Source organism: Eurytemora carolleeae, unplaced genomic scaffold (assembly GCF_000591075.1).
Source record: "Eurytemora carolleeae unplaced genomic scaffold, Eaff_2.0 scaffold504, whole genome shotgun sequence".
Lineage (NCBI taxonomy): Eukaryota > Metazoa > Arthropoda > Copepoda > Calanoida > Temoridae > Eurytemora > Eurytemora carolleeae.
Window position 1 is genome coordinate 32,995 of NW_019396446.1, and position 16,895 is coordinate 49,889.

At 34.1% G+C, this 16,895-nt stretch overlaps 1 protein-coding gene across 4 annotated transcripts in view; it reads left to right on the forward strand.

The window, feature by feature from the left end:
- The window catches only part of LOC111703453 (synaptonemal complex protein 2), a 28,852-nt gene that overhangs the window by 4,592 nt on the left and 7,365 nt on the right, over window positions 1–16,895 (forward strand). For all 4 annotated transcript variants that reach the window (XM_023475392.1, XM_023475393.1, XM_023475396.1 and 1 more), the window contains exons 3-15: window positions 946–1,056; window positions 2,475–2,599; window positions 4,559–4,649; window positions 5,052–5,116; window positions 5,639–5,710; window positions 7,450–7,554; window positions 8,138–8,245; window positions 9,532–9,600; window positions 10,793–10,898; window positions 13,429–13,479; window positions 13,767–13,895; window positions 14,275–14,340; window positions 16,733–16,867. In XM_023475392.1, coding sequence (XP_023331160.1) covers window positions 946–1,056; window positions 2,475–2,599; window positions 4,559–4,649; window positions 5,052–5,116; window positions 5,639–5,710; window positions 7,450–7,554; window positions 8,138–8,245; window positions 9,532–9,600; window positions 10,793–10,898; window positions 13,429–13,479; window positions 13,767–13,895; window positions 14,275–14,340; window positions 16,733–16,867 — 1,233 coding nt within the window. The remainder of the gene's footprint in view (window positions 1–945; window positions 1,057–2,474; window positions 2,600–4,558; window positions 4,650–5,051; window positions 5,117–5,638; window positions 5,711–7,449; window positions 7,555–8,137; window positions 8,246–9,531; window positions 9,601–10,792; window positions 10,899–13,428; window positions 13,480–13,766; window positions 13,896–14,274; window positions 14,341–16,732; window positions 16,868–16,895) is intronic.

A 16,895-nucleotide genomic window follows, 5' to 3' on the forward strand; every position in this document is an offset into this window, starting at 1 on the left:
GTCATTGAAGTGGAGGAAAATCACTTTTCTTCAATAACATATCACTTCAAAATGTTTATAGATTTCTTAAGTTGTCTAAATCATTAAGCATAGAGTATATCAAATAGAAAGTGAAAAACTAAAAAAATGTTTTAATATTTGTCAGCAAGTGTTTTGACCAGGTTAGTGTATAGTAAAAAAAAACAGATTATTTTTCGACTAAACTTACATAAAAATAAAATAGTTTTCAACAATTTTAAAAAGATTTTTTAATATTGTCTTATAAAGTAGTAGCTGAGGTTTTTAAAATGATATAAAACAACATTCCAAGTCAAAAACTATGTATTTTATGAATGTTTTAAAAGAACAAGTTCAAAATGTCCAAACACGTCATTAAATTATAAGAGAGTTTCAATTTAAAAAAAACTCAAAAAAATGAGTTTTTTTAATTGTTAATTGATCGGCCATTTTTGAAGGTATTTCAAAAAGTAATGACATTTTAGAATAAGTATAAAATAAAGAAAATGAAAATTTTTTTTGTTTTGTTCAGTTCTCAGGGTATGTTAGTGAGGTGCAAGTGCGCATCAATAAAATCGATGATTTTAGGGCTAACACTGCTTATAAAACTATGAATTTTCAAAATATTCAGAAAAAGTTGGTATTATCTTTTTGACCATTATCTGGGATTTCCAAAATGATATAAAACATTATTCTCAGTCAAAAACTTTGGATTTTATAAAAGTTTTAAGAAATAAAATCAAAAATGGCCAAAAAATCACGTTTTTTTCTGGCGGCACCGGAAAAAATGGTTCAAAATAAAAAAATATTTTGGATTTTTCTTAGTTTCATATATCTCTATTAAAAAGAAAATGTGCACCTCTGAACTATTTGTACAGGGCCGCCCTGAGCTACAGGCCTGTTGTTTTTACTTAAAAAAATGATTAAAGTAAAAAAGAAATATTGCAGGAGCTGCTGAATGAGCAGAAAAAGCAGCATTGGAAGGTTCTGGTTAAAAGTAGAAACCTAAATCCTCAGCGTTGGGAGGAAAATGTTCCAGACTACTGGCTTAGGGTTCAGGTACAGTACAGTGGCACTTTAAAGACATCCAAGTATACTATTGAATGTGATTTAGGGTGACATCTATCGTATGTCTGTATGTCCAATCATAACTCATGAACTCCTTGACCGATTTGTCTTAAACTCGATGAAGAATGTACTCTTTAAACCAAAATAAGAACATTTTCGTGGTTAATCTTTAGAGTTCTCCTATAAAAATTTTGACTAATCAGATATGGGGTTCGATCATGAGTTATGGTAGGACTTACAAACAAACATAGATTACTATTTTATGCATTAGATGCCTTGGTTGAATGGTTTGACTTTAATAGGGAAAAATTAGTTTTCATATAAAGCTAAATCAGGGTTTGGTTCAAGGATATTTTATCAGGGTACAGATAAAGGAATGAACGAGGGTTCAAGTAAAGTAGGTAAAGGATATTGTATCAGGGTTCAGGTAAAGGATACTAGATCAGGGTTCAGATAAATGATACTGGATCAGGGTTCAGGTAAAGGATACTGGATCAGTGTTCAGGTAAAGAATACCCGAACAGGGTACAGATGAAAGATGTAAAGTATATAGTATCAGGGTTCAGGTAAAGGATACTAGATCAGGGTATAGATGAAAGATGTGAAGGATATTGTATCAGGGTTCAGGTAAAAAATACTGGAGCAGGGTTCAGGTAAAGAATACCGGAACAGGGTACAGATGAAAGATGTAAAGGATATTGTATCAGGGTTCAAGTAAAGGGTACTGGATCAGTGTTCAGGTAAAGAATACTGGACCAGGGTACAGATGAAAGATGTAAAGGATATAGTATCAGGGTTCAGGTAAAGGATACTAGATCAGGGTTCAGGTAAAGGATACTGGAACAGGGTACAGATGAAAGATGTAAAGGATGTTGTATCAGGGTTCAGGTATAGGATATTGGATCAGGGTATAGATAAAAGATGTAAAGAATATTGTATCAGGGTTCAGGTAAAAAATACTTGATCAGGGTTCAGGTAAAAGATACTGGAACAGGGTACGGATGAAAGATGTAAAGGATTTAGTATCAGGGTTCAGGTAAAGGATACTGGAACAGGGTACAGATGAAAGATGTAAAGGATATTGTATCAGGGTTCAGGTAAAGGATATTGTATCAAGGTTCAGGTAAAGGATATTGGATCAGGGTGTAGATGAATGATGTGAAGAATATTGTATCAGGGTTCAGGTAAAGGATATTGGATCAGGGTACAGATGAAAGATGTGAAGAATATTGTATCAGGGTTCAGGTAAAAAATACTGGATCAAGGTTCAGGTAAAGAATACTGGATTGGTACAGAAAAATTATAATATTATTATTATATTATATTATCATGGTTCAGATATGAATTTAAGATACTGCATCAGTGTTCACTGTTAATATTTGGATTTACGAAACTGAATAAATGTTTAGTATATCCTGTCAACCCGGATAAACTGGGCGGAGCTGTCTTTTCTCCATCCTATCCTGGAGTCCCTGTATAAACATGAGATCCCGGATATTAACACTACCAAGAAGATTCTTCGAAGGTTTATCCGGTATGAAAAATGTTCAAACTAAAATTATTGTCTCGCAGGTTTTTATTATAAAAATAGGATATGAGTACATCGGATTAAAATCCGCCTATCCTATTAGATAAATGTTCAATGTACGTATTGTTGAGAAAATTAATGAACTTATATCACTGAAAAGAAGTTATTAAAAGTCATTTTAAAATCTCACAGGTTTATGCAAATTCTTTTAGTTATGGTACAGTGAATCCCAGATATATGAATACATAGCAAGAGTTTTTATAATGTCGTATTACATATTTAAAATCAAATACCCCAGAAAAATGAGCTTGATATTAATATATCAATTGTATTCATATTTCAGGGCTATTAATTTGAATTATTAATAAAAAGAAGTTTCTTTAAAATTATCAATAAAAATATATTTATATATCTGGGATTCACTGTAGCTTATAGGAAGTTTTTTTAATTGCAAAGACGACATTTTGATTTTTGAATAAATCTGCGAAGAAAGTTATAGAAACAGCGAAGGTAATAGTGATATTAAAATAATCGATTCTACGGTTTTCGTTTCATGGATAAGCTCTTTTAAAATTAGTTTATAAATTTTTTTTACATGTATCTGTACAGTCGGTTCTGAAGGTTTCTGTAGCTGTCCTTGTTATTAAATAATTGTAAAAAACGTTTCTTTTGCTGGCTGAAACCACTGTGAAATATTACAAACGACTTTATGTTCTTATTTAAAAATTTTACATCCTAAAATTGTCTCAATGGTATCAAATGAATCCTTAAGTTTTTCTCTACAATACTGCACTTTCAGCAGCAAACATGTTACATAACCGGTCTCTCCCTTTCAAGAAGCTGACGTCAAAATTGTCGAGCTACACNCCATTAAAAAAAAATAAAGAAAATCATGTCCGATTCACAACGGTACCCTTAAAACCTAATTAATAATATGGAAGATAACTTTTTTTCTACCCTGAACATTTTTGTAGAGAACCCACAGTTGAAAATAGTGAGTTTTTTGTCAAAGCTTTTCAGGGTACTGTTGTTAATCGGGAATGGCACTTTATAAACGATTGGTCAATGATTACTTGAAATTATCCTCATAAGTAATTAGTATCTCATCGCCAGTGCGTACGAATAAGTTTGCATTATTCCTTCAGCCAGCTGCTGAGAGGGACCCAAACATACAGAGTGCCCTCCCCCCCCCCNAAAAAAACAGGGATTAGGGGTATTCAGCTCTTTTAATCTAATTGTGCTCACGTATATAGTTTTTAATTTTAGAAGGGGTCATTTAAGTAAGATTTTGTCGTTTGATTCTTCCATATATTTGGTATGTATAATGTAACTAGGTCGAATGTTCGAAAATCTCTCCGTCAACTTCAGCTTACTCAACTAACCAATATTGTTTAAGAAACAAACATTTCTTTTACATATATCTGAACCCCTAAGATTTCTGAAACCCCTGGTGTATACGTAGTTCAAAACCAAGAACTCTATGAAGAGAACCATAAAACGAGAGGTTGCAGTAATATGATAAACATTATAGTAATCTAAGTATGTAATGATTATTAAAACTTCTAAGCATTTTTTTCTCTCTTTGCAAATTAGATTTGAATAGAACAATAAAAAATATTAATTGTTCAAAGTAAACAGAGAGGTTTTCGAACATTCGTCATAACTAGTTCTACACCAAAATGTTACTTAAACGAACCCTTCTAAAATTAAAAAACTATATTATAAAGCACAATTAGATAAAAGGTTAGGTTAGGGGGCAACTCTATTTGTCCGGTCACCCTTAAAGTAGCTGGCTAAAGGAATCGAACTAAATACTGGAGGCTTGAAGCACTTTTTCTAGTCATTTTAAATATCATTTGGGCTTAAAAACGCTAATCCCTGTTTTTGGGCAACAATTTTAGTAAGCTAAAAGTTATATCCTTTTTACCACGTTTCAATTCCTCTCTTTAAATGTTTCCGTTTTAGAAGTGTGTTGTGTGAGATAGAAGAGGATAATCTGGAAAATAATTTTGAAGATTTTATTAGCTTCATTTCTGGAACCATATCAGCCTATCAGGAACAGTGGTCACATATTTACTGCAAACCAAGATGTACAGGCGCTTACGCTAAAATCGATCAGTATATTGCCAATTACTCATTTTAAACTTCAGCTGGAAACAAGCGTGTTGCATTTTTAAAATGTCATGCCTAGGGCTACGAAAAAGTATAAGAAAGTTGGTGAGGTAAACTGTAAAGTCAAGGCTGTCTAAAAATTTGATGTCTAACATTCAGAGTTGTCTAGATCTCAGTGCATAATCGGTTTGCTTTAAGTTGTTTGTTCTAAACATTTGCTTTTCCCATACTTTGCCAAATTTATATAAATAATAAATTGAAATATTCCGACCAGTCCTTGAGCACTTCTTTATCTATCTTTAGTCCTGGTATTTAATCCTCTCTCAAACAATGTGACTCGTGTTAGGAAGACGACATGACCATAATTGGAAATGATATTCTCGTCTCACTCTTGAAGATATATTCTTCCAGGTAACATGCCATGAGAGGCCCACCCCACTCTTGAAGATATACTCTTCCAGGTATCATGCCATAATCGACGAAACATTAATGCTTGGGGGCCCCCGTATATTTGATTAATTGTCGATAGAATCTAATTATAAAACTAGAATGTACTAAATCCATTGTAATTTCTTGTTAAAAAGCTATAAACTAACTTTTTCCGTAAAGAGAACCAACAGCGGGCGGCTGGTAACTCCAAGAATGGGAGAAGACAATAATGTGACGTAGACATTGCAATGTTTACGTCTTATTGACAGCAACAAGTTAAATGTCCTGGATATCCTGAAAGTAAATCTATCTAGATCTATATATACTATACCTAGGTTTCTTAGTAACAGCAACAAGTTAAATGTCCTGAATATCCTGAAATTAAATCTATCTAGATCTATATATACTATACCTAGGTTTCTTAGTGACAGCAACAAGCTAAATGTCCTGAATATCCTGAAATTAAATCTATCTAGAATCTAGATCTTTATATATTATACCTAGGTTTCTTAGTGACAGCAACAAGGTAAATGTCCTGAATATCCTGATTATGCTGGAACCATCTGATAGCGCAAGGTATTCTAGAAAACAAGATAGATAAGACAGATTTGTTCACCCAATTCAAGGATGACCTATTAATTCTAATACATAAGTTCTTTAGACTATGTAGTCTGTAAGCAAACTTCTCGTTTCTCTTATTTAGACTTACCCTTTCCCCTTTCGCTCTTGATGTGTCATATGACAATGTAAGATTATTATTTTGTAAGATTATATTGGATCGTAATGAAAAGCAGATCATGGTTTTCTTTGTATGAACACTTTCTTTATTACTGATTTTTTTATCTATCAAATACTGTTCCCTCATTTCACTCTGCAATTAGGGTGTTTGTAAACATTTCGAAAAGAATTTTTGTGAATTTTGCCAAATAAATATGTTAAGAGAAATAGAATTTCGATTTATTTGAGAAAATTAATTTTATTTTCAACACTTGTCTCTGTCTTTTCCTTGTCTTCAGGTTTTACAATTTTTAAGAGAGAACAGCAATTGCGATACAGAACATAATTCAGAAACAACGTTAACTGAAATGAACATTTTTATTCAGAAACTAATAACAGCTAGTAAATGAACCTGTCCGTTCCGTTGACTTTTCTAACCATTAACGAACAGATTAAAAAAAAGTTGGAACGTTCCCAGCCCTACTTCTAGGGTATATAATTTCTGTAAACAATGAAAGTTAAAATAATATAAATAACTTTTCTCACGCCTACTCTGGTTGTTTCGTTTTACTCTATAATTCGTTATACTCTGCTTTACTCTGGTTTACTGTGGTTTACTGTGGTTTACTCTGGTTTACTCTGGTTTACTCTGGTTTACTCTGACTGACTCTGACTGACTCTGGCTGACTCTGGTTTACTCTGGTTTACTCTGGTTTACTATGGTTTACTCTGGTTTACTCTGGTTTACTCTGGCTGACTCTGGTTTACTCTTGTTTACTCTGGTTTACTCTGGCTGACTCTGGTTTACTCTGGTTTACCGACAAAAGGTCAAACGACCCAGGGTCAAACGACTCAGGGTCAAACGACAAAGGGTCAAACGACAAAGGGTCAAACGACAAAGGGTCAAAAGTGCGACAAAGGGTCAAAATGATAAAAATATTTTTTTGATATGAATTGTAGGAAACTTGCAACCCTCCTATCAATTTTGTACATGGATCTTATATGTTAGACATGGATATAATTGACCATGTGGCCGCAGCGCTCGGCCCAGAAAGTGTCTTAACCTAACCTAGCCCTAAATAATAATAGATAAATACTAACAGATGTCAAAATTAAAAAAAAAAAAATTTCCCTTTGTCGTTTTACCCACTGTCGTTTGACCCTTTGTCGTTTTACCCACTGTCGTTTGACCCTTTGTCGTTTGACCCTGTGTCGTTTGACCCTTTGTCGGTGAACCTGGTTTACTCTGGGTTAATATGGTTTACTCTGGTTTACTCTGGCTGACTCTGGTTTACTCTGGGTTAATCTGGTTTACTCTGGTTTACTCTGGCTGACTCTGGCTGACTCTGGATTACTTTGGTTTACTCTGGTTTACTCTGGTTTACTCTGGGTTAATCTGTTTAACTCTGGTTTACTGTGGCTGACTCTGGCTGACTCTGGTTTACTCTGGTTTACTCTGATTTACTCGGGTTTACTCTGGTTTACTCTGGCTGTTTCTGGATTACTCTGGTTTACTCTGGTTTACTCTGGGTTACTCTGGTTTACTCTGGCTGACTCTGGATTACTCTGGTTTACTCTGGTTTACTCTGGTTTACTAGAAACAAGCTGCTGAAGTGTATGGATGAACTGATGAATATGGCAGATATAATGCAGTCCTGCGGGGATATGGAGACACAGTTAAATATATCTATCTTTCTAACAAGGTAACACAATGCAAACACATATCTTTAGATTTTGTGTAAATTCTCTAAAAAAATCATTATCTCCCCTTCCCGTTTTGAAAATAATTTTTTTCTCCGGAAGTTATAAATGTATGCGTGAAGCGCAAACACAAAATTTTATGTTTTTTTTCTCTAAATTGGGGAAAATAAATGATTGGTTAAAAAGTATCAAAAAGAACCTTAACCTTTTGATGTCCAATTTTACTTTGTCCCCCAAATCATCAAAAATCATTCCACCCCCTGTTAGAGATATAGTTGTTTACTTTCTTATATTAAACTGCATGGTTCATAATCACTATTGTTATTTTTTTCTCCAAAGTAAACAAATTTGCCTGTGACCGCGCAAAGATTTTTTCTGATTACTTCTTTGTATTTCATAATTTTCTTTTGTATAATCTTAAAAAAATGTTAAATATTAATCATTAAATTAATTAAAATTAAATCAAATCATTAAAATAACCAAAATTTAAGTACTTCTAAATGCTATGTTAAACAGTTTAAAATTCAATTCTTATAGGGATTCTAATATAAAATAAAAATGTTACTATAATCTATATATTTCTAGATTATTGTCTGGTTATCCTGCGTCCCTAGATTTCTGTTCATACCTTTTCCCAGAGCAGGAGGAACTGTATACTCAGTTTTCTAGGATTAACACTATGCAGGATATAAGGTAAGCAATTTAATGGTCTCACGCTCTCAAGCAAAAATCGTTGAGAATTTTGCCAATAACTTCTAAAAAACCACACCTAACAACAAGTGCTTTACAGTGCTAAAATGTACATGTAAAGGGCTACAGAAAAGCATAAGTGAGTTAGAGCGGTAAAATTTAAGCTTAGGGCGTTGCGACACTTCAAAGTCAGCCCTGTCTTAAAAATTGATGAGACTGTTTATAAGGAGGCTGAATCTATGTGTGGTTCATTGGTTAGTTGGTTTGTTGATTAGGCTCCTTAAAAAGCGGTCACGGAAGTTGCAAATAATCATGAAAATGGATACATTTCAAACCTGTAAAAAATACAAATATAGTAAAATAAATATTGAGGTATAAATGTTTTTTGAATATTAAATTATATATTTTACTATTTAGGGGTGACACTATGATTAGGAGTGATTAAGGTTCGGAGTGTTTGATGGAATAGTTAAACATTTGGAAAATACTTCTGAAATAAAACTTGGTTGTTCAAGTAAAATTGTTATTGATTGCAGAGTTATTCAAGGATTTTAAGCTTTACTAGTTAATACATTTCACTTTTTCTAATGTTCCTTGTCTGCTGATGGATGTTTTTGGTTTGGTTTGGAGTTCTCCGAAATTAAGGGTGGGGTATCCTGCGTCCCTAGATTTCTGTTCATACCTTTTCCCAGAGGAGGGGGAACTGTAAACTTAGTTTTGTAGGAATAACCCTAGGAAGGATATAAGGGTAGGCCCCCCCCCCCCCTCCATATATTAGAGTAGGAGGAACTGTATGCTCAGTTTTCTGGGATAAAAGGTAAGCCCACATATATCAGAGCAGAAGTAACTGAATACTGAATAGTTTTAGTAAGCAATTATAATGAATAAATGAATGAATGGGTGAATTAATAGGTGAATGAAAGGATGAATGAATTAATGCATAATTGTGTGAAAGATTAAAAGGATGATTAGATGCATAAATATAGGAATGAAAGGATGAAAGAATAAATGAATAATTGGGGTGAATTATTAAAAGGATGATTAAATGCATGACTAAATGAATAAAGATGTTAGGTACTTTCTTAAAGGCTTTTTCCCAAGCGGCAACTTCCAAAGTATGTCCTAGCCGCAGCACTCGGCCCCCAAGCCCGTCCTAGCCACAACACTCGGCCCCCATTGCAACCTGAAGCTCCTCAGAAGATCTAACTTAACCTTTGGGAAATTGCCACTTGGGAAATTGTCAGTTGGGAAGTCGCCCTTGGGAAAATACCTAATGAATGAATGACTAGGGAGTTCCTGAATAAAATTAATAAGAACCAGGGAGAACAGAGGAAAGTTATATCTCTACCTGTACTCAGGTTAATTTTATCTTTTGTTTGATTTCAGTATTCTTGATTTAAAAGATATGAATGATTTGGATAATTCTATTCTTCAATCTATACGTAAAGTAGCAATCTTTGTTTAAATGTCAGAACATACTGATGAATCCCTTGAATTCTATGGAGTGTAAATTAGGTTTCTCATGATTTCTTCATTTCTCTTTTGTACAAAAATAAATTTATTAATTTATATTTCTGCTCAGAAAACTGTGAAATTTTAGATTACCATGTTTATTGGGACACCTTGTACCGTAGTAATACTAAATTAATTTATTAGCCTTTAATGATAATATATTTTGGCATAAAATTACAAAGGAAAGAAGTTTATTTTAAAATCAGTTCTAGAACTAAAAGGTTGGACGGTTATAAAGAAGGTGTCATTCTTTCCCAGGGATATTTAGAAGCAAGAAATATATTAGAAGGATCTGAAAATTTCCCTGTATGATAATCTGACTGCAGTATGGTTCTGGTGTTACAAAATGAAGTCAAACCTTTTAGAAATCCAACGTATAGAAACCGCTACGTATAGCAACAAGGCGTATTTTCCGGGAGAACATTTTTTATACATAGATGAAAATAAAAAGATTACAATAAAGCATAAATTATAAAAACAAGAACAAATTAAGAATAGCAAACAAATCAGAAAAGATCCGGGCATGGATAATTCAAAGAAGGACAAATACTCAGTATATTTTAAAGTTTAACTATTAAAAATACTAATGTAATGACAGAAATAGCTAAGCACTAAGTTTAAATTATTTTTACATTTTTTGAGGTTAGTAAGAAAAGTATCAGAAAACATTGCAAGTGCCAGTTTTTTAAAGAGGGTTTTAGGTACACCATTTTTAGTTCAATAGAACAGTAGTTCCATTTAAAAGGTAAAAAAGAAATGAGTCCCTCTAAACCCACTGTGATTTAGTTTTAACTCAACCTTTTAATTCTTTTAAAGTTTAAAATCTTTGAAGTTATAAAATTCAATTTCTAGTCAAACTAAAGTAAATTGGACGTAAAATTGCATTCTTACATGTTTTGAAACATTACTCCTCTCTTAGTGAAAAAAGAGCCATTAAATTTAAATACGTGACTTAGACTTTATACCTTTGTTTTTCTCATTCTTGTATGTAAAATTAAAACTAGAGGAACTACGAGGTCACCAAGTTCTCTATTTTAGATGTTTTCTGGGAAGTCAGGAGCTGTTGAAGTTGGATGAAATTGTAGAATTCTGGATGGATTTTAACCTGGGAACATCATCCCTCTCCTGTGTTGCAGTTGTTAAGGCAGGATTGGGAGGATTATATAAACACATATTTTTACATGGTCAAAAAGGTGCTATGGAAAGGCCTCACCCAATATTTCCCAATATTTTTGATGCGTTTCCACAAAACTTTTGAAATTGTATTTTAGATTAAAACCCGGGGAATAAATAAAATTTTTTTGGTAATAAATTAAAGGAATTTGAATAAATTTTATTTTCCTAGGAAATTAAGAAATGTAAAATATTTATGATTGGAAACCCTGTCACCGGAATTCAAGGGTTGGTTGATGGATCTGATTTGGTTGAAGGATCTGGTTCAGTTGACAGACCTTATTCAGTTGAAGGATCAGGTTTGGTTGAAGGGTCTGGTTCAATAGGAGGTTTAGGCGCATTAGGTGGATCTGGTTTGGTAGAAAGATCAGGTTTGGTAGAAGGGTCTTGATTGGTTGAAGGATTTGGTTTGACTGGTTTGATTGTTTTGAAAGTAGGATCTGGTTGTTGGAGGGTCTGGTATGGTTGAAGGGTCTGGTTTGGTTGAAGGATCCGGTTTACTTGGAGGAAATGGTTCGGTAGTAGTATCCAGTTCAGTTGGCAGATCTGGTTTGTTTGAAGGATCAGGTTTGGTTGAAGGGTCTGGCTCAGTAGGAGGCTTAGGTTTGGTTGGCAGATTTGGTTTGGTTGAATGGTCTGGTTTGGTTGAAGGGTCTGGTTTGGTTGAAGGGTCTGGTTTGGTTCAAGGATCTGGTTCATTTGGGGGTCTGATTTGGTAGGAGGATCATGTGCAGTTGAAGGATTTGGTTTGGTTGAAGGGTCGGGTTGGTTATAGGATCTGGCTTGGTTGAAGGGTCTGGTTTGATTGAAGGATCTTGTTGAAGGGTTCTGTTTGGTAGAAAGATTTGTTTTAGTTGAAGGATCTGGATCAGTTGCAGAATCTGGTTTTGTTGAAGGTGTGGTTTAAGGATCTGGTTTGGTTGAAGGATCTGGAATATGTGAAGGATCTGGATCAGTAGCAGATTCTGGTTCTGAGGATCAGGTTTGATTGAAGGGTCTGGTTTGGTAGGAGGGTCTGGTTTGGTTGAAGGATAGGGTTTGATTGGAGGATCTGGTTCGGTAGAAGAATCCGGTTCGGTTAAAGGATTTGGTTCAGTAGATGGATCTGGGTCGGTTGAAGGATCAGATTCGGGTGAAAGATCTTGTTCAGTTGACTGATATAGTTTGAGTGAAGGATCTACAGTTAATGTGGGATCACCAAGTTAGAGGTCAGTAGGGGGATTTTGGATGAAGGTCTTGACAGAAAGGATTTTTGCACAGGTGTTGAGTAGCAGGAAGGTATTGAGCGCTGTAGAAAATCCAGTAAGTCTTAGAAATCCCAGTAAAAGATGGGAGTATGTGAGCTGCAGAGTGAGTGGAGAAGTTCCATGGCAACCTCTCCGGTTGTAGGAGTCATGAAGGAAAAGGTCAAGGTTGGATTTCATGTTCATGATGTATCCAGATCCTTGATCTCTTCCTTTTGAAAAGAGCGTTGTAAAGCTGCGGTGAGTAGCAGGATTGGGTGGTTAACTGGTGGTTGAGGGCGGGAGTTGAGGATGTTCTGGGTAATCTATCGGGCTTAATGGAGGCTGGGGCAGTCATAAAGGAAAAATTCAATGTTGGCATTCATGGTTAGGATGTATGGTTGATGTGATCCAGTACCTTGATGTTATTCTCCTGAATAGTGAGTTGGAAAGCCAGTCTGAGGAGCAGGATTGGGTGGTTATCTGGTGGGTAGGGCTGCGTTATTTGGAGAGATCGGTTATGCATTGCTGCTGTTCAGGGTTACATCCAGGTTGCGAATGTGGTTGGCTGGTGTGCTACAAATCCTGTTGGAGAGGTTGAACGTCGTCTATCTTGCTCTTGGTTGTTAGTTTGAAATGTAAGAATCTAGGTGAGCGTCATTGTTTGGATGTTATAGGTAGGTTGGTTGGTTAATTGGTTTGTTGGTTAGTTGGTCACTGCGATTTAATGGTCTCACGCTCTCAAGCAAAAATCGTTGAGAATTTTGCCAATAACTTCTAAAAAACCACACCTAACAACAAGTGCTTTAACTCAACCTTTAAAAAGTTTTAATTAAAAGTTTTTTTTTGTAAAATGGAAACGCCTCAAAAATTAGCGGAAACGCCTCAAAAAAGGAGAAAACACCTTAACCATAAATATTGGGAAACAACTCAAAAATATTCGGAAATCCCTCAACCTTTTCCAGTTTTGAGGGATTTCCCAAATTAAAACAGCAGAATGCCTCTAAAGTGGTTTTTGAGGCATTTCCGTGGTGAGGCGTTTCCATAGCACCGGTCAAAAACCAATAAATCGAAGGGAGAGGGGAGGCAAAATTTCAATGTCACAAAATTATAATTTTGTACAAGAAGACATTAATCAAATTTTTTTTTTACTTACCCTCAATATATATATATATATTATAATATTCAGTATCTCTTGATATTAAAAATAAGACAATTACGATTAAATTTTTGTTCTTAAGATTGTTTATCAGTGATTTAAGCTCCCTCTATATTAAGGGCGCCGAGATTCCAATTTGCTTCATCGTGAAGAACTCTGATGTAAAGAAGGTATTAGTTTTGCTTGAAACAATGATTTAGTTTATTATGGAACTGGTTACTCGCCACATATTTTATCAACCTGATGGTGTAAACCTTAAATATTGAAAACTTTCATTATCTGATCAAGCAGAACTTTTGTGCGATCTTTAATAATATTTGAAAATGCACAGGAAAACATTGAAAAATTAAGATAGAAAATATAATGTTGTGCTCCACTGCTTTTTAGAAATTTTACATTTTAAGTTAAAGGACCTTTTTTTCGCCAAAGTCATTTTTAAGTAAACTTAATGGTTTAGATAAGATTGGAGTGTAGTGAGGATGGAGGAGTAAAGATGATAATAAAGCTGATCGAACCTTGTGATCAGATATTCTCCAACCTGCCCCAACCTGAATCCAGGAGATCCATCAAGATATTGTTTAATCAGGTAAATATCCTGAACCTAGGAGATCCATCAAGATATTGTTTAATCAGGTAAATATCCTGAACCTAGGAGATCCATCAAGATATTGTTTAATCAGGTAAATATCCTGAACCCAGGAGATCCATCAAGATATTGTTTAATCAGGTAAATATCCTGAACCTAGGAGATCCATCAAGATATTGTTTAATCAGGTAAATATCCTGAACCTAAGACAGGTTCTGATATTCAGCAATTTAACTTAACTGCTTGGAAAAATGAAAACAATCCTAGTTTAAGCAAAAAAATAGTGTTTTTTTTTTAGTTTTTTAAAAGAAATTAAAAAAGAAATCTAAAATGAACTTTCCCTCATTTTGACAAAAAATGTGTAGTTTTTAAACCCTAGGAAGAGCTGTATCTGAAGAAACTGATCCAACGTGTTTTCCCGGATAAGTTTAGACGTTTTAGAAAGGTAATTTAAAAATCAGGCGCGGATACAGGGGGGGGGGGTCAAGGGGTCGAAGACCCCCCTTTTAAAAAAGGGTTGTCGAGAGTATCTTTTGAACCCCCTTCTTTACCAGGAACTTAAAAGTTTACTGTAACTGTTTTCCAGATACTTAAAGGGGCTGTAACAAAACTAATAATTTAATCAAATCAGCCTATTCTCCGGAGATAAAAGGATCTTTAAATTTTTTAATGAGTAAATTTGATTATTGTGTTGTGTTCCCTCAGAGAGTCATTCATTTTGTAATTCATTGATAAATCATGAAAATTTTACCTTTCATCAATCAGATAGATTTGTAGGTTTTTAGTTACATTACAGCGACACCAAAACGAAACCATCTATAGTAGCAGGGGTGTGAAAAGGGGGGGGGGGCACAATTCGACAATTTGTGACACCAAATTTTGAATTCTTTTAACCATCTAGTTAATATATAGAATTAACAACATATCAGATTTGATACCTCACATTACTTATTTTTATTGATTTTATATTTCGACCTCCGTAGGTCATTGATATCTGCAGGTCATGACCTCAAGGTTCATCTTAGGTCAGAAAGGGTCTCAGAATGGATTCGGAACACCAAAAAACCTATGATTTGATAACTCACATGACTAATTTTCATTGATTTCATATTTTAACCTTCCGAGGTCATTGATATCTGGAGGTGACGACCTCAAAGATCATTTGAGGTCAAAAATGGGTCTCAGAACGGAATCGGCACAGCAAAAAACCTATGATTTAATATTTTGACCTTTTTAGAGGTCATTATTGAAGGGAGGTAAAACAGGAGGTCGGATATATGTGTAAATATCAGTACATGACATGTGGTAGCAAAAAATATGAAAACATGTCTGATAAACTTAAAATAAGGGGTATTTTCCAGTATTTTCTTAATGCATGGAAGTATAAATGGTGGTCAATGACCTTGGATCTCAAATTTTCTTCGTGATCTATGTAGATGACATCAATTTGAGGCTGCATGCAAAATTTCAGCCCTCCATCACAATCTTAAGGACCAAACGCAACCTGTTCAAGTCGAATTTCCCCCCCCCCCCTTTTGTGACATTTTTCAGAAATTATGTTACAGAAGCAAAATTGTATTCTACTTGGAATTCTAATTGCCATGTTTTAAAAATACAATTGTTACAAAAATGGGTTGTAATGATAAAATTGTAAAAAGAGACTATATAGCAATGAAAATGAAAATTTTAAACAGTTATTTAATACATGGGTATTTTTTATACTGGGTTGTTTTTCCGAATTCAAATCAAATTATATAGATGTAAAATATTGAAAAATGACCGATTTAAATTTTTAAAAAAAAACCAATTTTTAGTACTAAACTAATTTAAATAGAGAAAAACGTTTTTTTACCATTGCTTGCCCAATTTTTATATTTTAGAACTCTGTAAATAGTTTTGAACTCCGGTTTTCACCCCAGATATTATTGATACCCATATCCCAGGGAGTAAGGAAGAAGGGAGATATAACTGACGCGGTTCGCCCTACCATATGATTATACATGCTTTACAGACGAAGTACTCCATTTGAGTAAGAAATATTTAAATGTCGTCTTATGCACAATTACATGTATTCAGAAAAGGTCATTGAATACATTTAACAGGGAAAAAAGTATGCTGAACATCGCAAAATAAATTCATTTTTTAAGATGCAAAATTATTAGCTTTACAAACATATTTTTTTATATTAAATAAGATTGTTTTTATTTATTATGGTAAAGTAACTACATTTAAAAAAATAAAAGACGACGATTTGAAAAACTCTTTTTCAAATGAAGTACTTCGTCTGTAAAGCATGTATAATCATATGGTAGGGCGAACCGCGTCAGTTATATCTCCCTTCCACATACTTTTAAATATTTGATTATCACTTATACTAGTGATTTTTTTACCTTTTTAATCTTTAAGCCTAATTTGAATGAGCCTGAGTTCAAATTTTTAAAGTACAATTCTAATGTGGCAAAAGTTTTAAATATTTTACTCCCTCCTCGATCACAAGTTTCGCTCGGTGCTCCCCCCCCCCATCACAGTTTTACTGAGAGTTTGACCCCCCCCCCCTTTTTCAAAGAACTGGATCCGCCCTTAACACTCAATAGTGTTTATTATATATTTGGTCACCAGTGCAGTTTACAATTTTAAAACAGTAATAAATGACAGTTTCTCTCCTGCATTTTGTAGATGATCAATTGCGCATCATTCATGAAACGCAAGATGGAAATGAAAATAACAACAATCAACTCAAACTCTGTTTGTTCTTTATATTGTCCCTGATTCATAAAATTTTTCTTTAAATCAACCATTTTTACTTTGATTAGTTACATTAATCTCAACCATTTTAGTATAAAGATAGTATGCAGAACTCAAGGTTTGATGATGAGATCTCTCAAGACTCTGTCTACAATCCAATCAATGAGAAAGCTTCAAGATTGAACCCTGCACTAACTATTCAATACATAAATGCTTCCAACAACTCGGTAATGAAAAAATAAATGCCCGATTTAA